The 18,095-nt window shown below is 31.3% G+C and overlaps 2 protein-coding genes across 4 annotated transcripts; both read left to right on the forward strand.

Annotated features, from left to right (window-relative positions):
• Positions 1-2,823: 2,823 nt before the first annotated feature.
• On the forward strand, positions 2,824-8,591 carry LOC113854737 (protein NARROW LEAF 1). Its single transcript, XM_027485925.1, has 6 exons — positions 2,824-3,006; positions 4,251-4,751; positions 4,886-5,029; positions 6,537-6,777; positions 6,874-7,374; positions 7,836-8,591. The coding sequence occupies exons 2-6, from the start codon at positions 4,263-4,265 to the stop codon at positions 8,267-8,269; spliced, it is 1,809 nt and encodes a 602-aa protein (XP_027341726.1). The 5' UTR covers positions 2,824-3,006; positions 4,251-4,262; the 3' UTR covers positions 8,270-8,591.
• A 2,119-nt stretch (positions 8,592-10,710) lies between these two features.
• On the forward strand, positions 10,711-15,519 carry LOC113854529 (serine/arginine-rich splicing factor SR45). Of its 3 annotated transcripts, none has more exons than XM_027485553.1 (12): positions 10,711-11,033; positions 11,591-11,659; positions 11,847-11,935; positions 12,398-12,444; positions 12,559-12,639; positions 12,727-12,892; positions 12,989-13,214; positions 13,290-13,358; positions 13,447-13,563; positions 14,129-14,192; positions 14,273-14,307; positions 15,036-15,519. In XM_027485553.1, exons 1-12 carry the CDS (start codon positions 10,807-10,809, stop codon positions 15,103-15,105), a joined length of 1,260 nt encoding a protein of 419 aa, XP_027341354.1. In that variant the 5' UTR covers positions 10,711-10,806; the 3' UTR covers positions 15,106-15,519. The 3 variants fall into 3 exon arrangements, with proteins under 3 accessions (XP_027341354.1, XP_027341356.1, XP_027341355.1); XM_027485555.1 differs by having other exon boundaries at positions 10,725-11,033; positions 14,273-14,326; positions 15,036-15,273; XM_027485554.1 differs by having other exon boundaries at positions 10,751-11,033; positions 12,727-12,880; positions 15,036-15,273.
• The last annotated feature ends 2,576 nt before the right edge of the window (positions 15,520-18,095 follow it).

The raw sequence follows: 18,095 nt of genomic DNA on the forward strand, positions 1-18,095 counted from the left end.
GATATTCATTAATCAGTAATGTTGAAGATGAATGTTCGTCCATTGGTTCAATTGAAAATTTATCATTACAACATTTTTTGTGAAAAAAGTTATGTAGTGTTACACATGCTAACACAAGTTCTACTTGTATTTTAAATAAAAATGAAAGTGTTGACTTAAAAATTGTGAACCTTGATTTAGAAATACCAAATATTATCTCAATTACATTTCTTAAAGATGCATGACGAAGATTGAACAATTCTTTCTCATTTTCAGGATTATTATCCTGATCTGCAAAATTTTGTAAATGATATCTTATACCTTGAAATGGAGCTAAAAATTGGCGTCAGTTAGGAAATTTACAATCTATCAAGAAATATTTATCTAATTACTTATGTTGTTATGCAATATATATATATATATATATATATATATATATATAATATTAGTATAATTATTATCATTATTTAAAAAATAAACACTTATCTTGAGCCACTTTAAATCTATTCCTCCTTATTATAGCATCATTTTAGTAGCTTAAAATCTTGAGCAGTAATGCATATTATTATATGAGAAAAAAATGGAGAAGACAGAAACATAGAAAAAAATGAGATGAAAAACTCATTTGAAAATTTTTAAAGCACTTGAAAAATCACTTCAAACAATCCTCCAAAATCTGATAGATTTGGATGGGATTGTTTTATAAATATGGTATTTATAGATATTAATAAGTCTGTAATTAGGCCATTTTTTATAATCCATATATTCATATTTAACTTTTAATTTATTTGAGTTTTACACTAATTTATATATTAATTGTGCAGTTTGGTATAAAGAAGTGACAAATGGATTTTGAGTGCATTTTGGGCCCAAATTGATGGAAGATTAGAGTTCTGCAACAGTCAGCACGCCTAGACCCATTCAATAAGCATAGGGGTGCTTAAAGCCCATGCACGGTTGTGCTTAAGGTCTTGCACAGTCGTGCTCATCTGCGCGAAGCCCAGTTATGAAGAATCTTGAGGGTTTTCAAACTCTATTAAAAGACAGACCTCAGACATTGTAGGGACATCATTTTTACCTTGGCTTTTGCTTTGGGATACATCTCATCTCTCTTGCACGGGATCTTTGGCATACTCTTGGCAGACTTGGAGCTTCGAGTGATCGTACTTGAAGACTGAGAACTCATCTCATTCTAGTTTGTTATTTATTTTAATTATGACTTTGTTTATGATTGTTTTAGTTTTTTTTTTTTGTGTGAGTAACTAAGTCCATAGTTAGAGTTATGAAAACTATTGTTCATGAATTTATGGGGTTTTGACGTTTGAATCTAAATTTGATTTCCGTTTCGTGATTAGATTTTATCCTATTGCGTTTCTCTCTTATTCCTAATTAATTATATCGTCAGGCGGCCGTATCTTGGTTAATTAATAGATCTATAGGGTAGAACGAGACAAAAGACAAAGGATTAGTGGACCAAAACAGTTTTTCTCTTTTAATTGTTATTAAATTAACAAATTCATAGGTTCTTTAAGCTTTTTTAAATTGATGTCTTGCATGACCATTAGAGATGTTAATTTAGAGAAAATAATATTAATATTGCATGACTATTGGGTATTAATAGTATTCGTATAAATGATTAGTAATCACGAGAAAATTAGATTTAAAGTTAAACAGAAAAATAACATAAATGATTTAATGAAAAAATTCATATGCCGTTAATATATTTTTTTATTTCTTATATTTTATAATTTTTTTATGTTAATCATTTCGAATGGATTTAACTTGTATAATAATTATTATTCATTTTTATTAGACAAATGCATATTAAACTATTTTAATTTTTTTTAATTAAATATAACATTAAATATTTAGTTATTATCAATTTAGTTACACTTGGATCATGAAATAATACATTAGTATGCTTATTATTTAATGATTGATTTTAAAAATAATAAATAAAATAATCTTATACTATTTATATCGATTGAAAATTTGTATCATCAAATGACAAATTTGTTTGTCATGTATCATATGATTAAATTTTTTCTTTGGAAGAACTAACTAAGCTTTATGTAAAAATTTCCAGCTTAAATAAAATTATTTTTTTATGAAAGATATATACGATTTCAATAATTTTTTGCCTTCTATGTCAAAGTGCTTTGTAAATTCTTTGAATATAACAACTTATTTTGTTTAAAATACGTTACTACCTCATCTTTTTAAAAATTTGTACAACTTAACATAGCTCAATTTAGATACACTTTTAATAAGTATTTGTTAAAGAAAAATTAATATAAAATAAACAACTTATATTTATTAATTTATGATTTTAAATTAAAAAATTTAATAAATATAGCTATATTTAATATTTAAAAATTTGGTTTGCCAAATATAATAATATTATCCAATTCAAATAAGATTATTTTTAGTGAAAGCATGTGATCTAAAAAATTTAAAAACAAAATTAAACGCAAGTTTTAAAAAGTAAAAAATATTTTTTATTTATAAAAATTATTTTATTACTCATTTTCTTATTTTTATACATATTTATTAAAAATTTTATAAAAAATAATCTTGACTTAAAATTTAAACATTAAAGTCAAAACAAGACAACTATTTTCTTACTGAATACTACATACCAAATTATCAGATGTAAATTTTTGTTAACACAAATTGAATAATTAATAATAAAAAATATTAGTTGAAGGGTGAAATAATTTCCATCCAACATCCATCATTATTAAAAAAAAATTATGGCACAAAAATAAAATAAAATAAAAAGACACGCGCGCACCCCCCAACTTAACACACTACAAAGAGACACACTGAACTTACTTTACTTTTACCCCATTCCTATGCAGCTTTGGCATTCATGGGATTGAACTGCGATCACCACTTACCCTTTGCACCCTTCAAACACCCCCACAATTCTGCAACTTTTTCTGCAGATTCTCACTCCATATCCTCTTTTGGCTGAACTGGGTATGTCAATGAGGCTCTTCCACTTTCCACTTTGCTCCTCAACTGGTCAGTCTCACTGTTACTTTCTTTTCTCACCATATGTATATATATGTATCTGGATGTGCTTCTCCTTTTCTCATGTTTTTTAGATGTTTTGGGCCTCTGGGGTTCCGTGGAAACCTTAAAAATCTTTGCTTTATGGCGTTTGATTGTTGAACTGAAGAGTACTCATGTTGAAATTTTGGTGAACTAAGTCACGAATACAGCAAGGGCATGCGTTTTTCCTTGATTTGTCTATAGGAGGATTACAAAATTAATCCTTTTTTTATGGATGGAATATAAACTTGAATCATGTCTTTTTGTCGTTTTTTCTGAGTATGAGTGTGCTAGCTAAGCTTCCTGAAGTTTAGCTTGGCTTTGGATCATTGCTACTGTTCATGGTGTTATGGTGTATTGCTGAATTTGAAATTTTCCATTTGCTTGAATCTGAGAATTAAAAGGTGTACATAAATAGATGTCAGGATCAGTTTCCAATTCCGTTTTATTGATCACTTCTATGGACTTCTACTTGTGAGGAATATTTGTTGTTTATTTATTGTATCGTGCCTCTATCAGAGTTTAAATGGTTTAACTTTTGTGACTTTTTGATTGGTATAGGAGTGTGTTTTCTTATGTTGTTCCTTTTGTTGATGTAATCGTTTGCTTCTGAACCATCTGTTCCGGCGTCTGCTAATCATTCATGGTAGAAACTGTTCCTCTTTTATGGTTTTCTGATTATGTAGTATGTTGTTCAGTTTTATTCATAGCAGTATGAATTGCATACATATGGAACACAATCATCATGTATAGTTTATTATCATGGCTCATTTTCTTACTCACTATTTGACGTATTATACTAGTTCATTGGTGGTAGAATTTCCTTGCTACACTGTTATAATCTGGTTTTTCCTTTAATCTTCCTTACCATTGCTTGTGGCTTCGCCTTTCTATTTATTGTTCTAAAAGTGGTTTCAAGTTTGATAGTTTGATTTATTGTTTTTTTTCTGTGCTTTCTTCTTCTTTTCAAACTACTTTTATTTATAAATGAAAAAGTATAGGTTTATGTGCTGAATCTCTCCTTTGGGATCTCCTTTTTTTGTAGATAATATGTTTAATTAATATCCGACATTTAGTTCTTTTGTCCTAGAATTGATACCCCTTCTCATTGTTTTTTGAAGTTTGAACTAAGCTGGAGATCCTCTTTGCTATCTCTTCTGTTGTCAGTTTTTGCATTCTATTAGTACCTTTTGTTTAAACAAAAATCATTTCAGGTTAATCAAAAGATGGAGCGCCCCAGGCTAAACATGAGAGCCCGTTGCTCTGGTTCAACTCCCTCAGAAGAGTCTGCTTTGGATCTTGAAAGAAACTGTTGCGGTCATTCTAATCTGCCTTCACTGAGTCCACCAACGCTTCAACCCTTTGCTTCAGCTGGACAGCATTGTGAGAGCAGTGCTGCTTATTTTTCATGGCCTAGCCGATTGAATGATGATGCTGAAGAGAGAGCAAACTATTTTATAAATTTACAAAAGGGGGTGTTACCTGAAACCCTTGGTCGGCTGCCAAAGGGGCATCAGGCAACCACATTGCTTGAACTCATGACAATCAGGGCATTTCACAGCAAGATTCTGCGTTGTTACAGCCTTGGAACAGCGATTGGTTTTCGCATCCGGCGAGGTGTATTAACAGATATTCCCGCCATTCTAGTGTTTGTTTCCAGGAAAGTTCACAAGCAATGGCTCAGCCCAATCCAGTGTCTACCTACTGCTCTTGAGGTTCGTGAAGATGTTCAACTTGACCTCCCTGATTCAATATGAGTTTTGAAATATTTATATAGCATGAATAATTGTTAAGTTGTTCTCTAGTGCCTTATGGTGCAGTTAAAATTGATGCTTAATTTGTGAATCAGGGGCCGGGTGGAGTGTGGTGTGATGTGGATGTGGTGGAATTCTCGTATTTTGGTGCACCTGAGCCGGTTCCAAAAGAACAGCTCTACACCGAGATTGTAGATGACTTACGTGGGGGTGATCCATGCATTGGTTCAGGATCTCAGGTGTTTCTTTACTCTTTAATGTTTCCTATGGAAGTACCCTTCCAGTTTACCAAAGATTAACTTTTCATTCAATTAATATTGCATATATGACATGATTAAAGGAGCATTTTTTAGGCTTTCCACTTAAAAACTACCATGTAACTACTGTCCTTTGATTTTATCTAGCATCATATTAATTTGCTTTGGAGATTTTACTCTAGTAAGCAAAGTTTTGCTTGCGTGGGGTCTAACTTTGCAGGTTGTGGTGTAACTTCAACAAAGCAACTAAAGTTTTCCTCTGACAAGACTCACTTTCACCTCTCAGAAGTTGATACTGATATATTTATATATGCTAGGGTTTGTATATTTATATGTTAATGGGCTTGACTTTCTATGATAGAATCGTGATGATATTTTCGATTCATGAACTATTAGTTCATACCTTTGATTTCAAGTTTCATAATTTTCTATATAGTATATAAAACTTCTCTAAGCATTAAATATTTATTTATTTATCTCCACATGTTTTTAATTCTTAGCACCTGTAGACTGATGTCTATGCTTCTAAACAATGGTTTATATGTTTGATTTCCTGATTTGCATTTTTACGTTCACACTCATATATCCAGTTTTTAATGACCACAAATCTGGTTCACAATGTCTTTTATTTGAGGATAGAGAAAACTTAGGTGCTGCTAGTGCTGTTTACCAATTAAATTTTTTTTTTTTTTGTAAAATATTTCCATTTAATGTTATGGCAGATTACTAAGGTAAAACTTCATATTTGATTGGTAAACAGCGTCTAAGCAACTACACCTAAGTTTTACCCTTGGACAATCTCATTATTGGAATGTCACTGGCCTATGGAAATCATCTTTTCTTTCCATGATCTTTCAAGGTTCAGCCTAATCTTTTCTAATCTGGGTTTTTAGTATACATCACTCAATATTTTAAATTTTTCTAACCTGAATAAGTTATAAATTTAGGAAAACCAGAATACAGATCTAGTGGTGGTCTTGTGAAAAGCTGTCGTTTGAGATATTTAAAGACTGAAATAGTGGGATCCTCGATATCTATTGTCAGCTGGCAGCGTAATAACAATATCTCTCATTCTTAACAGGAACATTATTGTGGTGTAGAAATTCAATGTGTGTGGTAAATTAAACTATCAGATTCTCAGCTGGCCATCATCCACCTAATAAGTCAATTTGTAAAATCAATTGTTATATGAAAGCTATTACTGGGCCTCCACCCAACTGATCTGAGTTGCTGAAGATAGTTGCAAAACTTTCCTATATATTTTAATCTTCTACCTATAGTGTTCTTAAGTGACCTTAATGTCAACATTCTAGGTCATCCAATCTTCATCATAAAATAGCTATCTCATAATGGGAAAACTGTTCACTTACTATTTTGAGAGATCAATGCAGTTCATAGAAGCATCTCTAGTAGGGAATTCCTGTAGTGCTCTCTATTCAATGAATATATTGAACCTCTTGGTCTCTAACCACTGAATTCCTTAGTCCAGGTTGCTAGCCAGGAGACATATGGAACTTTGGGTGCCATCGTGAAGAGCCAAACAGGTAGTCGGCAAGTTGGTTTTCTCACAAATCGTCATGTAGCAGTCGACCTAGATTATCCAAACCAAAAGATGTTTCATCCTCTTCCCCCTACATTGGGGCCTGGGGTTTATCTTGGCGCAGTAGAAAGAGCAACTTCATTTATAACGGATGAGCGTTGGTATGGCATATTTGCTGGCATAAACCCAGGTAACAATTTTAGAAATCTGATTGATTTAATTGGGTTGGTTACAGCTTTTGTTCCCGCTCATACTTATCAGTCATCCTGATGTGTTTCTCCTGCAGAGACTTTTGTGAGAGCTGATGGTGCATTCATTCCCTTTGCTGATGACTTTGACATGTCCACTGTTACTACTTCAGTAAGAGGGGTTGGAGATATTGGTGATGTGAAAATTATTGACCTACAGGCTCCTATTAGTAGCCTTATCGGGAAACAGGTAGTTAAGGTTGGAAGAAGCTCCGGCTTGACTACAGGAATTGTTTTGGCTTATGCCCTGGAGTACAACGATGAGAAAGGTATATGCTTTCTAACAGATTTTCTTGTGGTTGGTGAGAACCAACAAACTTTTGACCTTGAAGGAGATAGTGGAAGTCTCATCATGTTAAAAGGTGACAATGGTGAGAAACCACAACCAATTGGGATAATATGGGGAGGAACTGCTAACAGGGGCCGCCTTAAGTTGAAAGTTGGGCAACCTCCTGAGAATTGGACTAGTGGGGTGGATCTGGGGCGTCTTCTCAATCTACTTGAACTTGATTTGATAACAACAGATGAAGGACTTAGAGGTTTGTCACTCGTTTTTTAATAGATCATTTTTTGGTTCATCTATTAATTTTTCTTCTAAATTTAGCTTTCTCAAATAAGGGATTGGAATTTACTTTGGGGTGCTTTATTCCTACTTGTGATATGCCAAGGGCTTCTTCAATGAATGAAGCTTAAAAGAAGTCCAGAAAAACATCTGGTGCTATTGATGGTCTGTAATTATGTTGATACTTGAAGGAATAGGGTGCAATAAGTTTCTTTATTTGCTTGTCTAAAATCAACTACACAAAATCATTTTCTTGAGATCGATTACTATGATACTGTTTATTTATGATGAAGATAATGTGAAAATATGGACACAACTCATGGGAATAATCTGGAGGCAAGTTTGAAGTCTTTTAATTGATAAGGATTATTTACTGTAAGTGGAAGAAAAGATTAACAACTAAAATGACAATTGATTTTCTGTTGTTGTTTCATGCAGTAGCAGTGCAAGAACAAAGAACTGCCTCAGCCACAGTAATTGGCTCTACCGTTGGCGATTCCTCAACTCCTGATGGGGTACTTCCAAAAGATAAAGCTGAAGACAAATATGAGCCACTTGGTCTTCAAATTCAGTCTATTCCCTTAGGTGTTGTGCCAAGCAGCCAAGACATGAAGCCATCAATTATGGAGACTGAATTTAAATTAGAAGATGGAATCAAGGCTGGTCCTAGTATCGAACACCAGTTTATACCGAGCTTCAATGGGCGTTCTCCATTGCACAAAAACAACATACAGGACAGAGCTGCAACAGAGAACTTGTCTTTGTTGAGGAATGACTGCGATGAAGATTTGTGTGTTTCGCTGCAGCTGGGTGATAACGAAGCAAAGAGAAGGCGCTCTGAAGCCTCAACTAGTACTGAGGAACCTCAATGAAACAGATTATTTGCATAAGCTGGAGCAACTGACTTGTTTTAAGTTTAATCACCCCAGAATGTGTTGTTTATGGCCACTGTGATAGTGATACTGTATTTATGCTTAGCAGCTATGACAATGAGCAATGTTGTGAGTGGTGTTCACATTGTCCAAGAAGCTCAAGTAAATTTGTGGTCTTCGAGGGCCATTCAGTTCCTAAAGTATGTCACTTTTTCAGTAAACATATGAAGACGACTTTGCCTATTACCTGATAGATCACATCACATGGCACTGAACATTGTTTATACTGGGATGAACTGATGCCATGAGTTTAATTTGCTTTTCTTTTGGGCTTCCCCCTTTCCTTGGTCTGCAAAGCCTTTCCACGTAATTAAAAAGGAGATACTTTTAAACCAACAAAAAATTTAAAAAAAAGGCTTAAAGAAAGAATCTACATCAATGACCTTAGTGTTATTGTGGTACCTTAAGTTATATAGTTCTCTTGCATAATGGACTATTATTTTAGGTTTGGCTCTTACATCATACTTTTTAACAGTGTCTTAGTTGTTAGTAAATGAATTTTAGTTTTCTTTATTTGCTAAAAGTCAAAGTTAGAAAGCCACATGAATGGGGCTTACAAAATTATTCTACCTAAGTTCTAAATAAAATTGGCAAATTTTTACACATGAACAAGGCACTTAATGCAAATATATTATAATTTTTATTTTTTCAGAGCTTGTATGTGGAATTGGTTAAGTAACATTCAAAGGTCTTCATTGGGTGATGAAGAGGAAGAGAAATAGCATCACATGCTGATTACTCGTGTTATAAAGTGGCAAATCATCACCAAGTAGTAGAGTTGTACAAGGAATGATTTTCGTTTTCCTTTTCTCTTTAAAACTACTCTTAATTTATACTTTTATAAAAATAACTAAAGTTTTTTTATGTGATGGTATCATCAATTCATTATAATAAAAACCTATCTAAATCCTGTACATGTTAATTTCTTATTCTTTTTTTTTATTATTTCCCTCAATTATTGAGGACATTTTAGTTGTTATTATGCAAATGATGGATAGTTTTGAATGGACATTGCTTTTCCTTTTTCGTTCATTATTTATATTTGTATTATATATTGTATATAAATCTGTCCAAAAGATAATCTATAAATCGACTGAACAGTTTTTTTAGTGCTCAATCACATTCACTATTGTCTTCGTAGTAATTTTCTTTTTAAAATAGTTTCAGTTAGAGCATGTGCATGCTCTTTTTTTTTTTTTTTTTTTTTTTTGTTTTTGCAAAAACACAAGTGCTATTCTAGTTTATCAAAATAATAAATATACACATGCATGTGTCATCTTCTTAAAAAATAATTTAAAAGTTTAAAAAATTAAGATATTTATATACTTAAAACAAAATAAAAATTTCAAAGTTCAAATGCGTAGCAGAATTGTTTTCTCTATGATACAATTGGGATAATGAGCTTAAAATCTGTAGCTTTAGGCAAGTGTAAAGAATATCATTATATTAAAAAAATATCATCATGTTCTAAATAAAAAACCAAAAAAGCTAATCCCAAATTTACCAAATATTTAAAGTAAAAAATTATTACTTTTTAATAATATTCCTTTAAAATGAGATTATTTGTAAATTACATAAAATGCATTCACTCTCAAATTTATATAAAATACATGGTAATCTTAATATACTGACCATTGTATCCTATAACTATAGCTTCATTTCTCACTTAATATTAGTCATTAAAAATAATAAAATGTTATAAAAAGCACGAACTCAGTTAAAGCCTTGTCCTACAAAATAACCATTACTTTTTTTTTTATTCAAAATTTGAAGTAAGTAACCTGTATGCAATTTTTGTTGATTTTTCTCTGAAAATCAAAGAATAAATATAATATTATATGCAATATATAATATAAAAAAAATCTCTTATTTACGCTTAATACTACATACATGTTCCGTTAGAAAAACCCTTTTTATTATTTTCAAAATTGAATTTAAATATTCAAATAATATAAATATTTTTATATTGTCATTAATTATAGATTATCATATTAATTAAAATATTTTTATAATAATTAATATAAATTATATTTATTATGTATTTTAATTAGTTAATAGTATAAAAAATATTGCATTAAAACTGCATCAAAATTAAATTTTTAATTTTATTTTTATTTAAGTGTAATCCTTCAATTAGAATTAAAATTTTATCTTAATAATCTGTAATTATATAAAATAAAATTATTTTATTGAAATAAAAATAAAAATTTAATTGATAAACACCCGTAAACATAAAGAACATTATATAAATTTCGTCATTAATGAATAAGAAAAGAAAAAATAAAAAAAGAACAAGACGGGACGTGCAAACTCGGACAGACCCGGTTATGACCCGGATCCGTTCCGTCTCTTGAAGTGCATTAACAAAGGGATAGGCGTTGATCTGTTTTATCTTGGATTCCTTTCACTGCCGAACTAGCTTTGTTTGTGGAGGTAGCTAGGGTTTATCGAGGGTTTCATTCGCTCTCTCTGCAACAATGGCGAAACCTGGCCGAGTTCGTCGCTCACCGTCGGGTTCCGTCTCCGGCTCTTCCTCTCGCTCCTCTTCCCCCTCCGATTCTCGCTCCTCCTCTCGCTCTCGTTCGCTCTCTCGCTCTCGTTCGCCCTCGCGCTCCAGATCTTTCTCTTCCTCCTCCTCCTCTCCATCTCGCAGTTCTCGCAGCCGTAGCCACAGCCGGAGCCCTCCTCCTCAGAGGCGGAAAAGGTACCGTTAATTTTCCGATCGGAGCGTGAAACAAACGCGACGTTCTACTTTTGTTTCTGTTTTTTAATTTGACTTTATTGGAATAAATGCATTGAAGTGCGCGTTGTTATCTTAGTTGTTGGTTGATGTTGATACCTCCTTTTTTATTTGTATTTCATGCTGAATTTTGGTCCGGTATGATTAAGGGTTTTGTGGAAATGGAATCTGACCGAAGCTTTTGGTCCATTGATTGTTTTTCTTTTCGTTGTTGTTTCTGAAGCGGATTGTCTTGGCATGTTAATGGTGTTGGATTTTTTTTTATTTATTTTTTTGCTGTTTGTGTTTCATGAGTTGTGTGCTGTAATTGTGCTGAGTAGGTGTAATTAAAGTACAAAAAATTAATGGTCAATTGATAAAAATTACGTGGTTAATGTGCGAACATCTATGTTCAGTTGGTAGTGTAAGTTGGAAACATGGCTATGGTAGATGTGCAAGTGTTTTTCCTTCACTTTTTGGTCAGTTTGGTTTTTGAAGACCAGATTGATGTTATACTACCACTACATTATCTTGTCCTGCAGTCCTGCCGAACCAGCTAGGCGAGGTCGATCTCCTCCACCTCCGTCTAAAAGAACTTCTCCTCCGCCAAGGTAAAGTGATTCAAATTTGCAATTTTGATTTCACTCCTCTGTGATATTACTTGAATATGAATCTGTAGACTTGAAATTGTCATTTCAATTTATGTTATTGAATATGTTACTCCTTTGTGATACTTTATTCCTTTTTGTGTTATTTGCACCTTTTGCTTATGTGTGTATTTCTTATGTCTGAACATAGGAAACCTTCACCTGTACGGGAATCACTTGTTCTTCATGTTGAAAAGCTCAGTAGAAATGTCAATGAAGGGCATTTGAAAGAAATTTTCAGTATGTTTAATTCTTTCTAGCTTCTATTTTTGTCTTACATCATGGATACAATAATATAGGTCTTTGCTCATGTTCCCATGACATGGTTGCCAAATAGTTAGATTAGAAGACTTATTATTTGGCAATGCACATTTAATTTGTCTGGTCTTATAACTTTGTAAGCAATGTCTCATGGTGATAGCATACATAAATTAAGCTCAGTGCAACTTCTCTTTTCGTTCCTTTTTTAATTTGTTTCTTTGTCAGTAAGTAAGCTCTTACTTTTTGTCATTGAGACTTCAATATTAGTAGTATTAGTGTTATTTATACTGGCTTGATGGCTTATTGCATAAGTGATCTTAAGGAGCTTATATCTGTAATTCAAATAGAGCTTTTAGCAACCTTTTAGAGACATTTATAACTTAAGGTGCACATATCCTCTTTTGGAAACACTTGAGTAAACCCTATGCTTTAATTTTTCAGGTAACTTTGGTGAGGTTGTAAGTGTGGAGTTGGCCATGGATCGGACTGTAAGTTTGTATTTACTTTGGCATCATAGCCTTACCAGAATTTAGTGCGATACGGTATTTTTATTTATATACATACATACATACATATATATATATATTTGTTCTCATTTCTAGGTTAATCTACCAAAAGGATATGGATATGTGCAATTCAAGACCAGAGGGGATGCTGAAAAAGCATTATTGTACATGGATGGTGTAAGCTTCTGTGATTGAGTAGGACTGATTTCCACATTCAAGCTTTCTGGCATATGGAAATTCATGCCTTAATTTTTTGTAATGCAGGCCCAAATAGATGGCAATGTCATCAAGGCAAGATTTACTCTACCTCCAAGACAAAGAGTTTCACCACCTCCAAAGCCTTCTGCTGTTGCTCCAAAAAGAGATGCCCCCAGGGCTGATAATGCTAATGTGGATGTTGAAAAGGATGGACCGAAGCGTCAAAGAGAATGTATATACCTAATGTGTTGGTGCAGTCATTTTTTTGTTTGTATTTATTGTATTGCTTGCTTTTTGTGTGTACTAAACTGTAGATTGATAACACCAGCTCCTCGGAGAAAACCTCCTCCTTCACCACGGAGGAGATCTCCTGTGCCTCGAAGAGCTGGATCTCCAAGACGACCAGACTCTCCGCGCCGTCGTGCAGATTCTCCTCTCCGTCGTCGGTTAGACTCTCCTTATCGTCGTGGAGACACCCCTCCTAGGAGGCGACCTGTGTCTCCTGGAAGAGGTCGTTCTCCATCTCCACCAAGACGCCTTAGATCCCCTGCAAGGTTGGCTTGCAATTGCATACATGTTTGGCTAAAAATTTCTTTAGTCATCTACTCATTTATATATAATCTTTGTAGGGTTTCACCTAGAAGGATGCGTGGAAGCCCAGGTCGGAGACGATCACCTCCTCCTCCTCCAAGGCGCCGGTAAATAACCCGAAAATTTCCTGCAATTATCACTTTACATTTTTAATCAATTGTATGTTCTATTTATTGCCCTTGCCTTTTCCTTTAGTTCACCACCTAGACGGGCTCGTAGTCCTCCTAGAAGATCTCCAATTGGTCGTAGACGTAGTCGCTCTCCCATTCGAAGGGGACCACGCTCACGCTCACGGTCATTCTCACCTCGCAGGTAATTTTAGTGCATACCTATTTTTGAATAGACTACTGTATTTTTTTGTTCCCTATATTATGGCTTACTTTTGTTGATTCATTGGCCTTTTGTGCAATAGAATATTCTTATAGAAGTAAAAATAAAACAGCATGAGATGTTAATGGGCATGTGAAAATATGATACTAGGACCTGATGGTTTTTTGTAGTTTTCCATGTCCTTTCAAATTGTCAATATAGCTGACCTAAAGATGTTTAACTTGATACATAATACTAGTAATTTAGGGTGTAGAGTTGGATGTGTTAGAAAATGACTTCATTACCTGATAAATAATGGCAGAAGTAAAAGGGGTTTCGTAGAGTTGACAATTTTAGTGCTTAGAAAGAACCAAAGAAATGCTTATTTTGCATTAAATTTCACAATTTACTTCAATGACTTGTGTCAACATTTGTATGGTGCGCACCCATGAAAATACAAAAGAAGTTTTAGTACTATTAGTGTTATTTCCAGATTTCTTATTATGTTTGACTGAAAGCTGCACTTCAAAAATATTTAAACACTGCATGAGTTTTATTCTCTTAACAGAGGTCGACCTCCTGTGAGACGTGGAAGGTCATCATCCTACTCTGATTCACCAAGTCCACGCAAGGTATTTGACTTCTCATTTATATAGATGGCATTATTTTTATTTGGAATGTTATATGGCTCAGTCCTCCATAACATTGACAGGTATCAAGAAGATCAAAGAGTCGCAGTCCAAGAAGGTAATGCGTGCAGTATTTGGTACAATATTCTCTTGTTTAATCTTTTAATTCCTTTTATTTTTTAGTAAATTTCATTGTTTGATTTTCCGGAGAAGATTCATGTGAAATGTTTGAAAGAAGAATTTTTTTCTTATCATATTGCTGCTGTGTTTTTTCTCTTTTTCAATTTCTATAGCAATTCAACCATTTACGGACTAAAGTAAGATTAAGATTATTCCTTTACAAATTTCTGCTGATGCTCGGTATAAATTTTGCAAAGTGAAAGATTTGTTCTCCTTTCAGAAAAGACACTTAATAGCATTATGTAAATGAAACCACTGATATGGTTTTGGTTCGTGGCTGACCTCAAAAGTGTTCAAGCCTTGAAATTTTCCACCTAGCTTCCGTGCTTCACTCGTCGCACATGAATACAATATTAAGTAGATACATATATATGTTTGATGTAAATAGGATTGGTCAGTGTATAAGTAAATCTTATTAACTTCTCTTCCCGTCTAACAAAATTTTCAGCAATTGGATTTTGGATATTAAATAATTATTCAAGTGCACACATGTCAAGGACAAATTCCTTGTCTTGTGAAAACACTTTGGCATTTGTAGATTTTCATTAAAGGATAAATGTCAGCGATACCAGCAATTGTGTTTGCTTTGATTCAATAATATTACTTTGATAATGTAATATTTGGTCCAGTTGTATGCTTAAGTAAATTTTTTTTCCCTAATTGTAGGCCTTTGAGAGGAAGGGGCAGTAGCAACAGCAGCAGCAGCAGTTCACCACCCCCAGCACGCAAACCATAGATAATTCCTGTACATCTTTTGTCTCTTTCTGTTGATGTATTTATCAAGATTCTGTACCAACTATGAATTGTTCTAGGGGTAATATGCTTGGGGATATGTGTTACTTTTCATTGTTGTCTATTCTAACACATTCTCTTATTAGCACTTAAAAATAGTTTTCGAAACTTGCCGTTCTATTCAATTTCGTTTGGGTTCAACTTTTAGCTTTTTGTTATTTTGCCAGATTTATTGTATTCGGAACAGTTGGAATTCCTAGTCAGTGGATTTCTATCCAATTGATTAGTTTCTTTAGATATTTGCGTATGCGGGAAAAGTAGATATTTTGTTGTGTAAGTTTCTTGGAATTGCCACGAAATGCAGAACTGAGGTAAGCTTTATTAATCTGGCTACAGTGATGATACGAGAAAATTCATTTTATCTCGGTTATCATTTATCATTTGTGTAGGTTAATTTGCTTTTAGGCCCTGACATTGCGTAATTTCAAGTTCCGAACTGCCTAAATCTCTGATTAAAAATTCTTTTATTTATTTTTTATTAATTTTATCAAGTTTAAAGTTTTCCAATGAAATTTCACTACAGTTTATCCATTTTCAAATGAAAATGTAACTAGTGGGTGGATGTACTCGGAAAATTTTTTGATTGGACAACCATAAGTTTGTCACTTTTTATTGTTCAAAGCAGAGCATGTTGAATTATTGAATGGATTACCACTATACAGGTCATTCAGATTGTCTAATTAAGACAAAATTATATTGTGACGATTCATGGAACTTAGACAAACTGGAGGAGATACAGTTGCATATTTAGTATTGTTTACTAAACAGCTGTTTAAAACAATTTGGTTGGATGATTAAATTTGCAAATAAGTTACTAATTCGTTTCATAACATCTTAAAAAGATGTACGGTTGGATGATTGGAATTCATTTTACATATAATAATAATGTCGTAAGTTTGAGGGTTTTTTACATAAATAATAAATAAATAAATTATATAATCCGGATATCTTTTAAATTAAATGTTTACTTTAATGTTCAAATTTTGATGAAATAGAAGTATATTAAAATTGACTTTCAAGCAAAAGAAAATTTAACTTAAATTGATTTTTATTCAAAAGTTGTAGTGACTCGTATACAATAGTTAATTATAAAAACTAGTATTTTAATGGGACTAAAATTCATTGGAAAGAAAAAAAATGTTTGAATGGAATAAATATGTAGTATTTATAAAAAAAGTTTCAATTATTAAAAAAAAATCACTATACTTTAATGTTGAATTGTTGTATTAAATATTTGAGTATATTATAATTGATTTTTGTGCTGAATTAAAATCTATTATAATCTATTTCTGTATCGCAATAAAATTAATTATTATAGTCTTTAGAAATCTCTTATAATTAATTTTTGTCTTGTCATTGAATTAAAATGCAACAATTTAAAAATTGATTATAATTAAATTCTGGATAAAAATTATTGAAACTTTTAATGAAAGTCAAGTTGACTTATATTTTATCAAAATTAAGACATTTATGTAATTGTATTTAATTTAAAAGATATATGTTAGATGTAATTTGTTTTATTTTATTTCTAGAAAAGGTTCTAAGTTTGATGAATTAATACTTTTTCTTGCATATTGTTTAAGAAAAAAAAAGAGAATTATATAAATAAAAACATGAATATGAACGAGTGATTATACCAAAAATGACAAAGTAAAAAATAATTGTATTAATGAGAATATTAAAGTAGTACTTATCATAAAAAAAAATAAAAAGTTAATTAAAATAATTTGAATATGTGTAAAGAAAGTTGTTAATGTATGATAAAAGAGTTATTGTCATAACTTTTAATCTAGTTAAAAGATATTTAATAAAAAGTAATATCTTAGAAAATTTATTTTTTAAATAAAATTGTGATTCATGTAAATGATTTTACTTAATAAAATATTAAGTTTGATTGTTTTTATATTGTGACTATTAAATTAAATAGGATTTTAAAATTAAATACTAAAAATATATTGTATGATTATTTATAATTTAATACATTAATAAATTAAAAAAAATAAGATTTGTAACTATAAAAAGTAAATATTTTATTACATAAAATAAAATTAAACAAAGAACTTTTTAAATTTAAAAATAAATTAATGAAATTTTTAATTAATATTAAATTTAAAATAAAATTTATCGTAGAAAAAAAAAAATACTTGATGAAAGAGAGATAGAGCCCTTAAAAGTACTCGTTTGATTTTTTTTTTAAGTGCACTTAATTAAAAATTAATTTTACAAATTATATATAAATGGATCTTTGATTGTATGCTAATTGGTATTGGCTTAAAACTACTGATAATTTTATGCTAGATTTTTGTTCATTGTATCAAAGTAATTATATGATATCTGAATATAATTAGAATGAAACTGGTACAGAAACATACAATTTGAAATTTACATCTAAATATCAATTTAATTTCAGTAATAATTACCAGGTTTATGATTTTATTCAAGTGTAATTTTTTTTATTGCAATAAACGGTTTAAAAGTTTAATTTGCAAAAAAAATAAAATCAAAGACTGAAAGTTCAAAATACTTTACATTTAATTTTAAAAATAGTTGAGAAAAAAATGAAATATGTAATAAAATTCTAAATATTTCTTACATGATAAATTAATGAACAATTTTTTCTTTATCTCACAAACATTTCTTGAAAGTAAAAAAACAATTTGATCAAATTCAGTTTAGACAAAATTTAGAATAAACACTTATAAAATAAAAAAAATAAAATGAATTAATTTTTTTCAAAAAGTTAAATTAAATTATATACCTTAATTTTTGAAGAAGATAGATAAAATAAATTCCTAAAATAGTAAAAAATACATAAATTATTTTAAGTAATAAATTCATTAGTAATACAATCAGCACCAAAGGAAAAAAAAAATCATCTAATAATGTAATCGTTTCCCACCAAAACTAAAGATTGATTATTCAAAACTAAAACGC

Source organism: Abrus precatorius, unplaced genomic scaffold, assembly GCF_003935025.1.
Source record: "Abrus precatorius isolate BTA unplaced genomic scaffold, Abrus_2018 Scaffold11, whole genome shotgun sequence".
NCBI lineage: Eukaryota > Viridiplantae > Streptophyta > Magnoliopsida > Fabales > Fabaceae > Abrus > Abrus precatorius.